We start from the raw sequence: 19,390 nt of genomic DNA, 5'->3' as shown, positions 1-19,390 counted from the left end.
ATAAACATCAAACATGTCACATACCTCAAATCCTTTCCTCAATTCAACACACGGAATTTGTTCAGGTACATTGGTAAAATAGAACGAACAAGCATCCACCTCCCCATGCAAATGATGTCGAAAAACTCCATCCCTTAGCTTAGTAACTCATTGTTATTCTCCCTTCGTACCCCGATCATGTTGATGTTCTCCCTTTATACCCTGATCGCGTTGTTGTTTGGGGTGATGTTTTGTTGTGGTATCAAATCACCACGTTATGGAAAATGTATTGGACTGCGCGATCAAGGGTTGAATCTGCGTCCAACGGATGTCATACCATCCTCCCCCTGTCACCCTGACTGAATCCTTTCCCCACCCATAATATCCCACTACCGACAAAAAATAGTATCGACGCTATTGCCCTCGCTTTGCCCTAGGGTTGTTACCTCTCTCGGATAACGTTTCTTTTGCGTCTGTTATAAACCGACAAAACCTAATTTGAATTTGCACAATTAATAAGTAATACATAATTTCTTTTATAAATCTTCAAAATAATTTTCAAAAACCTTGTATAAAGTGTGTCTTTCGAACTTTATATGATATCATAGTTCACGGTTCATTCATCATAAGTTGCTATTTTGTTTAAAAAAATAATCAGTCGCTATTAATGTGAAAAAGCTCATTAAAAAAAATTGAGTGCGGTAGATCATATTAGCCATTGACCAATTGTTTATTTTGTAGATCATATATTATATCCAAAACACATTTTACATAAAATAAAATAAATGCACCGTCACAAACAAAAGTCTTATTCACCATTCTAATTGTCTTTAATAAATAGATATAATTGAATTCATCATTCTAAATTTACGATAGTTATCAATGATAATTTATATACAATACTTGTTAAGTTAAGAAGACATTTTTTAAAGGACAAAACCACGAAGAACTTACATTCAAAATAGACAATAGAATTAACAACTATATGAACTTGATCACATGGTTGAACTAATTAATAATTGAATTGACTAACTAAATTCAGTTTTTTAACTTGATGACATGGTTTAACTAATTAATAATTTCACTGTCTAACTAAATTTAGTTTTTAAACATTATTTCTAATATAAAATATATTATCAGATGTAAACATGCCCTCATAATAGGATTGCAATGTTCCACGAGGTATATTTTACAAATGGGCCCCAACGCTTACCACATTCATCTTAAATGGTCCCACACACTTCTCACACATCACAAAAGCTATGGTCTCTATTCTTCCTCCTTTTTAAACCTTCACTCCAACACCTATTCCATCTTCACATTCACATACACATACACATACACTTTACACCATCCCTCTCCCTCTCTCTCCCCCTCTCCCTCTCTCTCTCTCTCTAGAAACACTTCTACAACTACAAACTCAAGCATCAAGTTTTTGTTACCTTAAAAAACCAAACTTCACCTATGGCGGCAGGACTAACCGCCACTATAACAATTCAACCCTTAAACCGTTACTACAAACCTTTGTTACCTTATCATCTCCAAAAACCAACACCAACACTTATCTATTCCCCTTTAAGATGTTTTCATCAAAGAACAACCTTAAAAACACAAAGGTTGAAAAGCTTCACACTTTGTGTTCTCATGGAAGATCCAAAACGTGACACACAAATGGAAATTGAAGAAGAAAAACCAATAACTCTTCAAGAGAATAATTATATTATTCCTCAAGTTATCTCACCAAAAATGGCAGAGAAATTAGCTAGGAAGAAATCAGAGAGATTTACGTATCTTGTTGCAGCTGTTATGTCTAGCCTTGGTATAACATCTATGGCTGTGTTGTCTGTTTATTTAAGATTTTCATGGCAAATGGAGGTAAGTAGTGTGATGGCTCCTTAAATTTTTCGCTCCAGTTCTATATATAAGAGAAAGTTTGGTCAATGATATTCGGTCCAAATTTAAAATTAAATGCATCAATTTTTGTTGACCAAATTTTCTCCTATACCGTATCCGATGTAATAGTTTTTAATTTTTTTATTTATTTTTTCATATGCACATTGGTATTTTGTTATGCTAATATGAATCTGAAATTGGGTTTGGTTTGTTTAGGGGAGTGGAGAAATTCCTTGGTCTGAAATGTTTGGTACATTTGCTCTATCAGTGGGTGCTGCTGTAAGTTCCAATTTTCCATTTTTTTTTTATTTTGATAATGTTCCAATTTTCTTATATACATTAGTGGTCAATAATTTGACAACATTCACAATTTTTAAGTAGTAAATTAATTGTTTTATTCCTCTAGGATTTCCACTTTTTTTGTTGTTAAGATACTTTTAATTTCTCAACAAAAAAAAATACACAAATAGAAGATTGGTGGAGCCACTTGTGTTTATCTCATTTGTGAAATGAAAGAATCTCACTACAATTTTTGAGTGTTACATAAAATTAGTTAACATCTATTTTTTTTATCAAGTGTATTTTTGGATGAATGATGAAATTTTTAAAACATAGCTTTTATTAAAATTGTATTAGCTCACCAAAATTCTTGACAATCCCACCACTGATAATTTAAACATATACACTAATTATTATTATTATTATTATTATTATTATTATTATTATTATTATTATTATTATTATTATTATTATTATTATTATTATTATTATTATTATTATTATTATTATTGTTATTATGTTGAGTTCAAATCTTTACTCTTTCTCCCCTAAAAGTAGAAAAAAAAATTCTATCTTTTAGAAGTCTTTTTTTAGGGGTTCTTTTAGAATTATTTTAATTTGAGAGTTGGGTGTGTACATTATTAATTTTGGGCAATAAATTCAACTAGGTATATTTAATTTTCAGGTGGGAATGGAGTTTTGGGCTAGATGGGCTCACAAGGCTCTTTGGCATGCTTCCTTGTGGCACATGCATGAGGTATGCTTCCAATTAATTTCCCCTATTACAAGTTCTAAACTATCCAATAATTTTTGGTCAACAAAAAGCAATACAATAACCAAACATGCTTCAAAATTCAAACCTTGTTTGCTTTAACTAATTTTTTGTTTTCTTATGACTAAGTTTAGTACCACAAGTTGAAGCAAGACCCATATGAATATTTGTTTGATTTTGATTTTGGCAACATTTTACAATATTTAAATAACCAATGGTTATGAACTATTTGATACGTGGAAGCAAAGACAAAGAAACAAAAATGAAATTGAGTTACATAAATTTGAATTTGCAGTCCCATCATAGAGCAAGAGAAGGAGCTTTCGAGTTGAATGATGTTTTTGCAATAATCAATGCTGTTCCTGCTATCGCTCTCCTTAACTTTGGTTTCTTTCACAAAGGATTGGTCCCTGGTCTTTGCTTTGGTGCGGTATGTGTCTCCCTTAATTTATGGTTTTCATTGGCTACCCTTGCGGTGAAGGGTTACCCGTGACCTTTCTGTTTTTCGTTTTTAACTTACCAATGATAAATGTTTAGATCATGACATGAATTTAACGAGTCGAACCGAGTTGTTCGTGAATTTTAAAAGATCCGAACTTAAGTTAAAAAAATAGTTCGTATCAAACTCGAGTCGAGTTTCGAGCCAAGTCAATTCTTATCGAGTCGAGTCGAGATCAGACGAGTTCGACTCGACTCATTTCCAGCCTTAGATCATGCTAATAAGTGTTTCTAAGGCATTGTTTAAAAAAATAAATAAACTCAAAGCGACATTTTTTTTTATACTTTTGAAGAATTAATTACATAATTTTCAATATGATACCTATTACATTTGCTTCTTTAACCAGGGCTCTTATGACACTTGTTAGTATTTCCTAAATTTTCCTATGATAAATTTGGACAATACCTAAATAGGCCATGTTATTTTTATATTAAAGACAAATTAGTTTTGTTATAATAAATTAGAGACTATATAAAAATATTAGAGTATGGATATTGTTATTTGTCAAAGATTAAATTGTGATGAGAAAAAATTATAAGAAAAATGGATCTTTACTCTTTTTCTATACGAGAATTCTGTTACCCCAACAAAGTTAAGTAAAAAATTAATTTTAGTAAAAATTAGTTAAATATGAATTTCAGGGGGTTTAATAGGTGGTTATGGTGTACCATCTATATGCGGCACCATTTGTATCTTGTTTTGTTCATACCATGCGTCTTGCGGGGATGACGTTTAATAATATTTGCCGATTCAAAAAAAAGTTAAATATGAAAATGGAAGTGAAAACATGGGAGTGATGAACATGCATCGAAGAAGTGTTGGTTTTTTTGTTGGCTTCAAGCTAAATTTTGGAATTTTGTCATTTAATTTGCATGTTTGGTGGATACATTTTTTGGTTTATCTTAGGATGCCTATTTAGTGTTTTTTCTGTTTCGATTAGTTGGTTTGCTTTTGTGATTCCTTTGTTCGACTTTTCATTTTTCTATTTCATGCACACTTTGTGATGAATTGATAATCTTTTAATTTAGTTCAATTTGGCTTTAGAAAAAAAAATATGAATCGAAAATTTTAGGCAGGAACTTGTCACTTTTTCAGGTAAGAAGTTGTCGGATTATTGAGATCCTAGTTAAATATTAAAAAAGTGATGTAACGTATAACTAAATGTTAGGTATTATACCAACAAAATCTTAGGTAGGAACTAGTCAATTTTTTTATTTTTTATTTTATCAGAGAATAGAGCCTTAATAATCTAAAGTACGAGTAAAATATAAGTAAAATTTGATTAAAAATTGTTTCATCAAAAATCAAACACATATTCTTTAGAATCATTCATCGTCATCTCTTAAAAACAATCATTAAGAGCACCTAGTAATTGAAGTTAAGATCCTCTCTATTTATCTTAACCTAATAATTGTGCAATGTAATAATTGTGCAAAAACACATAGTATTATTGAACAATTTTTCTATGTCACCCTTGTTTACGAGCAGGGTCTTGGAATTACGGTATTTGGGATGGCCTACATGTTTGTACACGATGGTTTGGTTCATAGGAGATTCTCAGTGGGACCTATTGCCAATGTGCCCTATTTCAGAAGGGTAGCTGCAGCCCACAAAGTAATTATCCTTATCAGAACATTCTTATCACTATTTATTTTTTTAACAAATTATTATTCCTATTATTATTGTTATTATTGCTATTATTGTTATTATTATTATTAGGTATTTGATTATGTTTGGGGTATAAGGTTTGATGTCCATGATTTTCTTGTCTTTTATTTTAGCTTCACCATTCAGACAAATTTGATGGGGTGCCATATGGGCTATTTTTGGGACCAAAGGTAAGAGCTGTATTCTTGTATCTTTTTTCTTGTTCTTTGTATCTTTTTTATGTTTAAAATAAAATAAATTGAATATATTTCTTTAGTTGGTTAAATTTTAGTCTCTTGAGTTGCATATTGGTTAATTTTTTTTACAAATTAAAAGTTTGTTAATTGATATTTTGTTGATTAGCTCAAATTTGTTGAAATTATATTTGTACCTTTTTTTTTTACCTATGACAACTGATGAGTGATAAATAAATATGGTGGTGCAGGAACTTGAGGAAGTGGGAGGGCTAGAAGAGCTAGAGAAAGAGATAAGTAGGAGGACAAAATCATACAATAGTTCATGACAAAAGCAAACACTAATCTAGATATGTTTAAAAAAGTTTTTATTGTAAAGAAATGTTTGATTGAAATGAAAGAAAAAGTTTTGCTTCCATTTGTACAATAATTAGTAACTATTGATGTGACAAAGATAGGATAATACAATAATTACTCCCTCCAGTCATTTTTATAAGAAACAAATGGATCAACAAAAGGTAATGTATTTAGTCTACATTATGAACCAAATACATCAACTTTGGTTGATCAATTTATCTCTTATAAAAAGGATCGGATGAAGTATTTGAGAAACATGAAAGAGCAATAAATAATAAATAGAAGTGGTGTGGCACGGAAATGGATTTGGTGCTGTTACTTTTCCCATAATTTTAATTTCAGCGGTTGGATGGATTTGTACCACATGACCTCACAAAGTTGTAATTCAATCCAATGGCCTAAATGGAAAACTGTGTATAACTGTGTCATTTTTCAACTGCAGCAAATCCTAATCCGTGGCACAACATGGTGTTTGGTCTAACGGAAGGGTAGTGACGTTCACAACATGATGAATCAAAAATCAAATCTAAGTTAAAATAGATATCCACGTATGATTCTCGACATGTCTCGAATAAAATTTACTAAAGTGAAGGAAGTTACGATAAGAAGAAGGGTCTTGTTAACGAGTGAAGGAAGTTACAACAAGAAAAGAGATTAGAAGTGGTCTGACAATTTTATTAATTTTACCATAGTGTGCCAAATAATTGGTGCCTTCATTTTTCGTCTTCTTGCTTTGACAAAAAGAGGCCAAGAGCTATTTTGTACTTACATTTGCTCACATGTTGGTTGGTATTTTTGCTAGTTGCTAGCAACCTTCTGTGGGGCTTTAAGCTATACAAGCCACTTGAGAAGAGAAGGGTCATAGTGGTACCAACAAATACAATGCATCAGTACTACAAAACCCCTAAAAGGTAGGACAATGCATCAGTACTACAAAACCCCTAAAAGGTCTCAAGCTTAATACCAATAACAATCTAAGAGTCTGTTTGGAGAAAGAAGTTGAAAAGTCAATAAAATTTAGAATCCTGAGAAATTTAAATGTTTTCATAGAAACAATTTTATTGATTGAAACCAAAAAAGGAATCAACTTTATTGATAAATATTTTTGCTTGAAGAGAGTGATTAAAACTTGCATTTTTATAATTATTTGTTTGCATTTAGTGTTTGGTCGTTTATGTAAATTTAAAACTTTTGGGATAAATATATAGATATCAAAAGAAAAGTGGTTTAAAGTGATAATTTTCTAAAATGGAGTTAAATTTGAGATTTTTTAAAAAGTAGGGGACCAATTTGAAAAATTCAAAAAAGTAAATAGGGACGTGTTTGCAAAACTCTATAAATAGGAATGGACTGATGTGGAAAATCTGAAATAAATTGGTATCAATCTGCGTAAATTGTGAAAAAAAATTATATTTAACTAGCGAAAAGACGGACACTCACATGTCCGTCTTTCCGCTTTTTTTATGGCGCTAATGTATGTAGAATATCAATGATATTTTATAGAAATTTTGTGTGTAAATTACAAATGATATTTTATATAAAAAAAATTATATAGATTCAAATTATAAGTATAAATATTTATGACTTTTAAATGCAGCAAACTCAACAAACCATATTTATATTTTTCAATGACAACAATAATATAACAAAATATAAAAAAAATTCTTATCTATTTTAATAACACCAACAACATAATATTATTATAATTTATTGAAAAAAAAATATAACATTATTATAAGAAAATTTGTTTAAGGGTATAATTGAAATAACAAAAAAGTCAGTCCAAAATTTCTCCAAAAGGGATTATTTTCTTTATACTTAGTATAGATAAATAATTTTTTTTCAAATTTTTAATGATTAAATAATATTTAGTTTTAAAAAAATGTCTCATAAAATACTTCATTCTAAAAATTTGCCACATGGATTATTGTTCGGGATTCATCCTTGTTTTTTAACAGAAAAATAAGTTTTATTCAGATAATAATAAAATAAAGCTAGAATAATTCAAATCACCATGTGTTTTTCTTCCCAAAAAAAAAAATGACAATGCGTTCGGGACATTCCTCATCCACATTTTAAGGTCATTACTTGAACCTCCTAAACACATTATACTTGAATGACCATGAATTGTACTTGAACGAACTTACATCCTCTCTATTGTAAATTTAACTTGACCCCTTACTATGCATGAGTTAAGATTGAGAATATACATGACTTGTGATAACAAGATAACTATGTATCCTTCTTATTGAATTTCAATCATGTAATTAATCGTGCGGTTACCAACAGGGTCATTCCTAACGTTTTAGGGGCTTTAGACATAGTTTGAGAAAAAGATCTCTTACATAATACATCATAAACTTTTTTAGTTTCTTGTTATGATTTAACTAGCGCTTCATTTCGTTTTTTTTTTTTTTTTGCTTTTCACTACAAGATAAAAGTTTTTTTAGGCATCATCTTCAAATAAATCAAATACTCCATAGAAACCAAAACTAAACAAAATATCATAGATTTAGAGAACAATAACTCTTGCGAAATAGACTGAAATTTTAGCACCTGAATAGTAGACACTGAAATTTTAACATTTAATGATAGCAACACCAAAAAATAAAAGTATATCAACATGTAATTAATTAAACTTTAGACATTTGGATACAAAATTCTTCTATGGTAACCCCATAACAACAATAACACTTGATAAAAAAAAATCAATGTTAGACTTTTTAGAGTAATCTAATATACAAGAACTCATTTGTTTGTTGCAAGTAAATCATTACTATTTTTATATGCTACAAGTATCAAGTTTATTATGATGATTCAAAATATAATTTCTCTAGTAGGCTCATTTTCAACTAAAATATAATTTGTTTTGTTATGAAAATTCTCCCAATTTTCTAGATAATAAATATCACAAATATTTTTAATATTTGTAAGACATATTGTTAGGAACCAAGAGCCCCAAAAAAATCACAAATTTCATGCCACATTATTAGGAATTAAGGACCCAATTTTTTTTCTTTCTGGGAGTGTGTATATAGAAACTTTGTTTTATGTGGGGTATATATAGTAAATTGTATCAAAAGGGCCAAAACAAATAAAAGACTTCAGCCTAGCTTTTCTGGTCAATGATTCGGGACTGTAGGTATATTTTGCTATATAAACCCCCAAAAAACCAATTATTTCTATTTACACCCCCACCAATAAAAAAAAATTGGACCCTTACCGGCATGGGCCCTAGGTCGTCGCACTCCCGGCCTATGCCTAGGGTCGTCCCTGGTTACCAATTTAGTGGTTTCAATTGAGAAATTTGTTGTTGACACGTGTTAAGGCTGAAAAACACCACAAAAAGACTGAAACGCCTCGGCGGTAGTTAACTACCGATGCGTAAAGAACCGGTGGTAGTTAACTACCGATGCGATCCTGATACAAATCCAGGCAGAAGCTCTCTTATCCATTATTACTCTCAATCTCTCAAAATTTCTCAAATCTCTCTAAAAATCCCAACCAAATTTATTCAACAAAATCACAAGTAATCATAGTGCTATTAAATTATATTTTAGTTGTTATAAATGTTTTTATTTTTTCATAATTTAGTTTTGGGTTGATGTAAATATTTTTTTTTTTTATAATTTTAGTTTTTGAGTAGATTTACATGTTATAATTCATTTTTAGAGTACATGTAAGTAGATTAATTTTGTTAAAATGTTTGCATGATGTTTATGTTCTAGTTTTGAATTTTGGGGTTATTTTAAATTTTGGTGTTTTATATTTATTTTTTAATTTTAGTTTTTGAGTAGATTTACAAGTAAGAGTATATGATTCATTTTAAGAGTAGATATAAGTTGATTAATTTTGTTAAATTTTTGCATTTTTATGTTATAGTTATGAGTTTTAGGGTTTATGTATAATTTTAACTCCAGGTGTTTGATGAAATGTTTGAATGAGTTTTTCAATGATTGTTTAAATTTTTATGGTGTAGGTTTGAAACAATGACCGATTTGTTCAGTGTTTGCATCCGCTTCAACGGTGGAAATCCTCAGATGTTCAAGGTTCGGTATATTAATGGCACGTTAAAAGGTCTCAACCCCGAAGACACAAGGAGAGTGAAATACATTTGGTATGGACGTCCAACGTTGGACGATGGGAGAATAACGTTCAATCGACTAGAATTAAAGAATGACGACGATGTGATGAACATGCTCTCGATTTTTTGGCAGCACAACATGGTTCCGTGGATCGATATGTTTGTCACGTTGCAGAGATCAACTAAAGATATTCTCAACAGTTTGATTCCGCCAAAAGATCGTGATTACGTAGGGAATGGACCTTCCAACTACAACAATTGTCTTACCTCTGAAATTGGATAAGATCAAACCTGTTAAACAACAACTCTCAAGTATTCACCCGGAAGTTCTATGTTTAGGTAGTGTTTTTATTTTGTTGGAATTTAAATTCAATTCTTGTTAGTTTGCTGAAGATGTTGGTATTGAAGTGTCTTATACTGAATGTAGTGATTTGCAAGCCCCTTAGAAAAGTCAAAAGATTAAGAGAACATAACATGTATTATGCAGAATCAACTATATAAGTTATGATATCGAATTCGTTCATATAAGATGAGTGTCACGGAATGCACCTCATTCATTATGTGATGATTCATCTTATTTGAGGGAATTCGATGTGATAACATATATAGTTGATTTTGTAGAATACATGTGTTGTGTTCTCTTCATTCTTATAAGACATTTTAGTGCAAATATTTTCAGTAAACTTTTAAGAATTTAATTTAAATCCAACAGCATGATGATGCTACATATATTTAGGTAGAATGTAATGTAACATAGATGATTTTAAATTTAAATAAATACGCGATTTCTCTTCGAATTGAATAAATACGCAATTTCGCTTCAAATTTAATCAATACGCAATTTTGCTTCGAATTTGATCAATACGCAATTTCGCTTCAAATTTATTCAAAACGCAAGTTTATTCAAGATTATTCAATAACAAAATGTTCCCAAATGTGCGGCATATTCAAGATTATTACAAGCCATTACATTATTTAATCATCTCCCTCGTCGCTTATCTCAATTGGGTTGTCCTCGACGGTCCCTGGGGCACCTGCTTTTGGTTGAGGACCAAAATAGCATGTCCTCCTGCTCCTCCTCAGCCTGGACTGATTATACACTGGCATCTCGAATTCTTTTTTTTACAGAACCATCACATTTGATTCTTCTCATCACCCTTCTTTTTGTTCAACTGAACATCACCCTGATTCTGAGACATATCTACATAAAGGAAATCGGTGATCAAAACCTTAACTAATCCTAACAATTCTATCACAAATTCATAACAACAACAATTCATAAAAAAACCTTAACTAATCCTAACAATTCTACAACAATTCATCAAAACCTAAACTAATCCTAAAAATTTTACCACAATTTTCTAACAATTCTACAACAATATTATATTCAACTCTAATCCAACATCAAATCATAAAATCATAAAATCAACAAAACCTAATTATGTGACAATTTAACCAAAAAAAAAAACTAACCATTCAATCACAAAACAACAATGTAATAGGATGATAACAACTTACTTGATTTTGTGATCGTAATTGGCATTGAATCCGCAACAATTGGAAAAATTCGCACCTCTTGAACTTCAATCCGCAAGAATGAAGTTTTGGAAACTCCTAGGTGTTGTTCTGTTCTTATAATAGAGAATCGTCACTTAACTACTGATGAAATTCTTGGCATGTAACTGCCGCCGGTTCCATCGGTTGTAAGCTTCCGTCGGTTAGCTAAACATCGGGACTTATGTGTCGAGGGTTATTTTGGTCATTTGCATGTGATTTTCAGCCAATGATGATGTGTCAAAAACAAATTTATTCAAATTACATAAGATATGGTTGATGAAAAAAAATCCAAGTGACGTCAGAAGAAGACAAAATAAATGGTAAAGTCCGCATTGGAAGCCCGAAGCTGAAATCCCAATGTGTTCACTCATAAGCAAAATCAACCTATCCTAGTAAGAAATTTCAATGTGTTTTCAACGTTCTCTTTCAACTTCTGAGAATTTGTAAGTTTCTTCTTTTCATTTTCACTTTTTCTTCATTGTTTTAACTTTCACTTTAGTTAAAAGTTCGTATATTTCATTTGTATAAAGTTCTTTTTGTGTTGAAGTAATGGTACTTTTTGAACAAAACTAGAAACTTTGATGATTATTATTTAAGTATTTGTGGTAATATTCAATCACATTTGTTGTTTTAGTGTTGGTGTGAAAAAAGGATACAATGGTGCATAAACTTTGATTCTTAACCATAAATGTGAGTGAGTTGTGGTTTTGATAATATGTTTGCTGATGTTTTAATGCGAATGTTTGATTAGAAACCAATAAAGTGAATGTTGCTCACTACATATTGGAAGATTTTACTTACCATTCATTCTTGTCAAACATAATGTTTTTTAGATAAAAAATGCATCTTGGTTAATAATATTTTTAGATAAACAATATGTTAAATATATTGATATTCATTTTTATTTTGTTTTGACTATTTGTGTTCTAATTTTAATTACAATAAATGTTTATGTTATGTTACCACTAGTTTTCACTATTAGATTAGTTTGGGGCCGCTTGGTACAAGTTCAAGGATTTCTTTATGGAAACGATAAAATGTTATCTTTATTGTTACCAAAATTGTCATTCTCGTTCAAAAATCTTTTAATAATATTTATATAAATAAACATGATATTGTTTTTTTTGGGATTAAAAGAATTTTTTAGACTTCCAACAAAAGTTGTTTGCTACCTCTATTAAATTTAGTAAAAACTACTAATGTTTATATACACAATTATATTAGAATCTTCAAAAAATTTATTATTTATGTACAAATTTTAGCTATTATAATTGCTTATGTCATGCAGTAAGCTTGAGTCGCTTCAACCAGCTACTAGAAGTTGCAAGAGACTTTCTTTTCGTAAATGGTAAAGTAATGGTTTTATCATTACTAGCAAAATATTTATCTTTTTTTTACATTTCAATATATATATATATATATATATATATATATATATATATATATATATATAGACACACACACATACATACATACATACTTATATTTTTTTTAATTTAATTGGTTTGTTTGTGTGTTTTTGTATCTATATTATTTGAAATTGAAAATACTAACAATTGTGTCTTTTGAAAAATTGAAATTATTAAAAATGAACTGGTTTATGTTTTATTGTATCTAAAATATGTGAAGATTCAGTCGCATGGATTGTTTGGTATTAGTTTAAAGCTTTCTTCACGAAAACAATAAAATGTTATTTTTATTATTACCACTAAATTGCCATTCACTTTGAAAATATTTAGTATTTACTAAATAATATTTACAAATAATTGTGTATCATTTCTATTGAATTTCAAACATGGTAATTAATCGCTTGGTTACCAACTATGTGGGTTTCAATTGAAATAAGTTATAGTTGATAATACAAAATTCTTTGTATAGTACTTAATTTTCTTAATTTTTTTACTTGAAATCCAAATGACGGTCAGAAGAAGAAAAAACAAATGGTGAAGTCTGCATTTGAAGCCCGAAGCTGAAATCTCAATGTGTTCACTCATAGTCAAAACAAAATTATCCTAGTAATTAGAAATTTCAAATTTTATTCAACGTTCTCTTTCAAATTTTGAGAATTTGTAAGTTTCTTCTTTTTATTTTCACTTTTTCTTCATTGCTTTAACTCTCGCTTTAGTTCAAAGTTTGTATAATTCATTTGTTTAAAGTTCTTTTTGTGTTGAAGTAATGTACTTTTTGAGTAAAACTAGAAACTTTGATGGTTATTATATAAGTATTTGTATTAATATTAAATCACATTTTTTCTTTCGGTGTTAGGTTAAAAAAGGATACAATGGTACATAGACTTTGATTCTTAACGTTAAATGTGTGTGTTGTAGTTTTGATAATATGTTTGTTGATGATTTTGTTGAGAATGTTTGATCAAAAATCAATAAAATGAATGTTACTCACAACATATGGAAAGATATTACTTATCCTTCATTCTTGTCAAACATAATATTTTTAAGATAAAAAAAATGGATCTTGGTTAATAATATTTTTATATAAACAATATGTTAAATATATTGATAATCATTTTTATTTTATTTTGACTATTTATGTTCTAATTTAAATTACGATAAATGTTTATGTTATGTTACCACTAGTTTTCACTATTAGTTTAGTTTGAGTCCGCTTGGTACAAGTTCAAGGATTTCTTTACGGAAACGGTAAAATGTTATTTTTATTATTACCACCAAATTGTCATTCTCTTTCAAAAATCTTTTAATAATAATTATGTAAATATACATGATATCATTTTTTTATGATTAAAAGAATTTTCAACACTTCCAACATAAGTTGTTTGCTACCTCTATTAAATTTAGTAAAATCTACTAATGTTTATATACACAATTATATTAGAATCTTCAAAAAAATTACTATTTATGTACTAATTTTAGCTTTCATAGTTGTTGAAGTCTTGCAGTAAGCTTGAGTCGCTTCAACTAGCTACTAGAAGTTGCAAGAGACTTTCTTCACATAAACGGTAAAGTATTGGTTTTATCATTACTAGTAAAATCCATTTTGCCCCTTGTATTCCCTCCCCTTCAGCAAAGGGTAAATTAAACATTCACACAGTCATCCCCCGCTCCAAGACACATTCCATTACTACCTTACTAGACTTTCCGCCGCACGGGTCATATACATGTAACATGTTGTATTTGAAATTCAAATTTCAGCATTAAATACAATCAGGTTAACAAATTCCCGCCTAGGTGCATTAAGGTTTGGGAAAGAAAGCATGCAATATGAAATTATATTATAACTAACCTTCTAACTCAGATACGCGACCCCAAGGTTTAGTGTCGTCCTTCATAATCTCCATCCAGCGTTGATGTCTTTCGTGAATGGCATCGTTCCTGGTTTTGTGGTCTCTGTTATCGAAGCGGACATCAAAAGCAGGGGGTATCCTATTATACAAAATCATATTTTATCAATAAACAGAACATAGTCTAAAGCTATGTAAATTATAAGAATCAATTAATTTACAGCAAAAACTCACACGTTGCGATAATCATAATCAAGAAGAGTCAATAGAACCCTAAGTTTTTGCTCGTGTTCTTCAATTTCTGCCTCATAATCTATAAAATCAACAATCAACACCAGTAAATTAATTTCCAATTTAACATTAATTACAATGCAATTAAATTTCCCAGTATTTTACCTGAAACCAAATCCAAAACTTTCTTGACTTGTGCCTTAGAACCCTTATTGATTTGTTTATGTTTTTTTGTATCTATATTATTTGAAATTGAAAATAGTAATAATTTTGTGTTTTTTAAAAATTGAAATTGTTAAGAATGAACTTGTTTATGTTTTATTCTATCTATATTATATCAAGATTGAGTCGCATGGATCACTTGGTACTAGTTCTAATATTTCTTCATGAAAACAGTAAAATGTTATTTTTATTTTTATTATTACCACTAAATTGTCATTCATTTTAAAAAATCTTTTAATATTTACTAAATAAAAATTACAAATAATTATGTATCCTTTCTATTGAATTTCAAACATGGTAATTAATCGCTTGGTTACCAACTTTGTGGATTTCAATTGAAATAAGTTATGGTTGATAATACAAAATTCTTTATGTAGTACTTAATTTTCTTAATTTTTTTCACTTGAAATCCAAGGGTCGTCAGAAGAAGAAAAAACAAATGGCGAGTCTGCATTTGATGCCCAAAGCTGAAATTTCAATGTGTTGACTCATAGCCAAAACTAACCTATCCTAGTAAGAAATTTCAAAGCGTTTTCAACGTTCTCTTTCAACATTTGAGAATTTGTACGTTTATTCTTTTCATTTTTATTTTTTCTTCACTGATTTAACTTTCACTTTAGTTCAAAGTTTGTATATTTCATTTGTAAAAAGTTATTTTTGTGTTGAAGTAATGGTACTTTTTGAGCAAAACTAGAAACTTTGATGATTATTATTTAACTATTTGTAATAATATTCAATCACATTTGTTCTTTTGGTGTTGGATGAAAAAAATGATACAATGGTATATAGACTTTGATTCTTAACCATAAATGTGTGTGTTGTGGTCTTTGATAATATGCATGTTGATGATTTTATTGCGAATGTTTGATTACAAACCAATAAAATGAATGTTGCTCACTACATATCGAAAGATTTTACTTACCCTTCATTTTTATCAAACTAATGTTTTTTCGATAAAAAATTGATCTTGGATAATAATATGTTTAGATAAACAATATGTTAAATATGTTGATATTCATTTTTATTTTGTTTTGACTATTTGTGTTCTAATTTTAATTACAATAAATGTTTATGTTATGTTCTTAATAGTTTTCACTATTAGATTAGTTTGGGTTCGCGTGGTACAAGTTCAAGGATTTCTTTATGGAAACAGTAAAATGTTATCTTTATTATTACCATCAAATTGTCATTCTCTTTCAAAAAAAATTAATAATATTTATATAAATAAACATGATATCGTTTTTTTGGGATTAAAAGAATTTTTTACACTTCCAACAAAAGTTGTTTGATACCTCTATTAAATTTCGTAAAAACTACTAATGTTTATATACACAATTATATTAGAATCTTCAAAAAATTTACTATTTATGTACAAATTTTATCTATTATAATTGTTTATGTCGTGCAATAAGTTTGAGTCGCTTCAACCAGCTACTAGAAGTTGGACGAGACTTTATTCACGTAAATGGTAAGGTAATGGTTTTATCATTAATAGCAAATTATTTAACTTTTCTTTTACATTTCAATATATATATATATATATATATATATATATATATATATATATATATATATATATATATATATATATATAGACACACACACATACATACTTATCTGTTTTATTTTTTAATTTAATTGGTTTGTTTATGTTTTTTTGTATCTATATTATTTTAAATTGAAAATACTAACAATTGTGTTTTTTTGAAAAAAATGAAATTATTAAGAATGAATTGGTTTATGTTTTGTTATATCTAAATTATGTGAAGATTCAGTCGCATGGATTGCATGGTACTAGTTTAAAGATTTCTTCACGAAAACAATAAAATGTTATTTTTATTATTACCACTAATTGTCATTCACTTTGAAAATATTTTAGTATTTACTAAATAATAATTACAAATAACTGTGTATCCTTTCTATTGAATTTCAAACATGGTAATTAATTGCTTGGTTACCAACTATGTGAGTTTCAATTGAAATAAGTTATGGTTGATAATACAATATTCTTTGTCTAGTACTTAATTTTCTTAATTTTTTTACTTGAAATCCAACTGACGGTCAGAAGAAGAAAAAACAAATGGTGAAGTCTGCATTTGAAGCCCGAAGCTGAAATCTCAATGTGTTCACTTATAGCCAAAACAAGATTATCCTAGTAATTAGAAATTTCAAATTGTATTCAACGTTCTCTTTCAAATTTTGAGAATTTGTAAGTTTCTTCTTTTTATTTTCAGTTTTCCTTCACTGCTTTAACTCCCACTTTAGTTCAAAGTTTGTATATTTTATTTGTTTAAAGTTCTTTTTGTGTTGAAGTAATGTACTTTTTGAGTAAAACTAGAAACTTTGATGGTTATTATTTAAGTATTTGTATTAATATTAAATCACATTTTTTCTTTCGGTGTTAGGGTAAAAAAGGATACAATGGTACATAGACTTTGATTCTTAACGTTAAATGTGTGTGTTGATTTTGATAATATGTTTGTTGATGATTGTTGATGATTTTGTTGAGAATGTTTGATTAAAAATCAATAAAATGAATGTTAATCACAACATATGGAAAGATATTACTTGCCCTTCATTCTTGTCAAACATAATGTTTTTAAGATAAAAAAATGGATCTTGGTTAATAATATTTTTATATAAACAATATGTTAAATATATTGATAATCATTTTTATTTTATTTTGACTATTTTTGTTCTAATTTAAATTACGATAAATGTTTATGTTATGTTACCACTAGTTTTCACTATTAGTTTAGTTTGAGTCTGCTTGGTACAAGTTCAAGGATTTCTTTACGGAAACGGTAAAATGTTATTTTTATTATTACCACCAAATTGTCATTCTCTTTCAAAAATCTTTTAATGATAATATTTATGTAAATAAACATTATATCGTTTTTTATGATTAAAAGAATCTTCAAGACTTCCAACATAAGTTGTTTGCTACCTCTATTAAATTTAGTAAAATCTACTAATGTTTATATACACAATTATATTAGAATCTTCAAAAAAACTACTATTTATGTACTAATTTATCTATCATAATTGTTTATGTCGCAGTAAGCTTGAGTCGCTTCAATTAGCTACTAGAAGTTGCAAGAGACTTTTCTTTTGCAGAAACAACAAGGATGCTCCCCTCCATGTGAGCCTTTCCATTAAGCATATTCTTTACATAATCGCAGTGTTCATCATAATCAATGTGCTTATACTTCCGTCTTGAAGTCTCATAGTTTAAATGATGTGCTCTTCGATGATCCCCATCAACCCTGTTAATTTCCTCAAAGGGGACAGTATTCCCTCTCCATTCATCAGCAAGCACACAGCTGATTGCAACATATAGCTTTGTCTTCCCGTGATCAAAGTGACCAATAATACTGATGTCAACACGACTGTCTCTGAGAGAAGACATGATTCTGCACTAGGAGAAGGAGGAATGAGTAAAGTCGGTGAAAGGAGAATCCTAAACAGGGAAATGAGTGAGAGAACTGCGGAATAAAGAGGAGAAGGTAAAAGGAGAAAGATGTTTTGAGTTTCTGAGAGCGAGAGCGGCCATTGAAACGACTTTACGCACCGCTATCAATTGTAACGAATGAAGGTTTGAAGGTAGGTTTTTCACATCACATCATAAAGGTAGGTATTCAACGTTCTCTTTCAAATTTTGAGAATTTGTAAGTTTCTTCTTTTTATTTTCACTTTTCCTTCACTGCTTTAACCCTCGCTTTAGTTCAAATATATTTCATTTGTTTAAAGTTCTTTTTGTGTTGAAGAAATGATACTTTTTGAGTAAAATTAAAAACTTTGATGGTTATTAATTAAGTATTTGTATTAATATTAAATCAAATTCATAACGTTAAATGTGTGTGTTGTGGTTTTGATAATATGTTTGTTGATGATTTTGTTGAGAATGTTTGATTAGAAATCAATAAAATGAATGTTACTCAGTACATATGGAAAGATATTAAATTTTAGAGTTTGCCGGCATTGGACGGATATTTCTCGGGGTGCCAACCTGTCCTTACTCCTTGCTTAGCAAAAAAATAAAAAAAAAAACCTTCATTCTTGTCAAACATAATGTTTTTAAGATAAGAAATGGATCTTGGTTAATAATATTTTTATACAAACAATATGTTAAATATATTGATAATCATTTTTATTTTATTTTGACTATTTATGTTCTAATTTAAATTACGATAAATGTTTATGTTATGTTACCACTGGTTTTCACTATTAGTTTAGTTTGAGTCCGCTTGGTACAAGTTCAAGGATTTCTTTACTGAAACGGTAAAATGTCATTTTTATTATTATCACCAAATTCTCATTCTCTTTCAAAAATCTTTTAATAATATTTATGTAAATAAACATGATATCGTTTTTTTATGATTAAAAGAATTTTAATACCACTTTTAAATTTTGTAAAATC

The 19,390-nt window shown here is 28.9% G+C and overlaps 2 protein-coding genes across 2 annotated transcripts; both read left to right on the top strand.

Moving 5' to 3' along the window:
- The first annotated feature begins 1,291 nt into the window (after positions 1–1,291).
- Positions 1,292–5,679, top strand: LOC146915123 (beta-carotene hydroxylase 2, chloroplastic-like). The gene is made up of 7 exons (XM_085717675.1): positions 1,292–1,854; positions 2,089–2,151; positions 2,837–2,908; positions 3,219–3,353; positions 4,911–5,036; positions 5,204–5,260; positions 5,515–5,679. Exons 1-7 carry the CDS (start codon positions 1,444–1,446, stop codon positions 5,590–5,592), a joined length of 942 nt encoding a protein of 313 aa, XP_085573801.1. The 5' UTR covers positions 1,292–1,443; the 3' UTR covers positions 5,593–5,679.
- A 3,930-nt stretch (positions 5,680–9,609) lies between these two features.
- LOC146915122 (uncharacterized) lies at positions 9,610–9,987 on the top strand. The gene has a single exon (XM_085721246.1). It carries the CDS (start codon positions 9,610–9,612, stop codon positions 9,985–9,987), a length of 378 nt encoding a protein of 125 aa, XP_085577372.1.
- Positions 9,988–19,390: the final 9,403 nt, after the last annotated feature.

Source organism: Medicago sativa, chromosome 6 (assembly GCF_051527215.1).
Source record: "Medicago sativa cultivar Bolivia chromosome 6, Bolivia_mono, whole genome shotgun sequence".
NCBI classification, from domain to species: Eukaryota; Viridiplantae; Streptophyta; class Magnoliopsida; order Fabales; family Fabaceae; genus Medicago; species Medicago sativa.
This window is presented reverse-complemented; position numbering and strand designations above follow the sequence as displayed.

Bases quoted from the DNA above. Each gene is read 5' to 3' on its own strand.
- LOC146915123 (XM_085717675.1), top strand. From the start codon at position 1,444: ATGGCGGCAGGACTAACCGCCACTATAACAATTCAACCCTTAAACCGT. The intron at 2,152-2,836 runs GTAAGTTCCAAT...TTTAATTTTCAG, and splicing joins CTCTATCAGTGGGTGCTGCT to GTGGGAATGGAGTTTTGGGC. The intron at 2,909-3,218 runs GTATGCTTCCAA...TTGAATTTGCAG, and splicing joins CCTTGTGGCACATGCATGAG to TCCCATCATAGAGCAAGAGA.
- LOC146915122 (XM_085721246.1), top strand. From the start codon at position 9,610: ATGACCGATTTGTTCAGTGTTTGCATCCGCTTCAACGGTGGAAATCCT.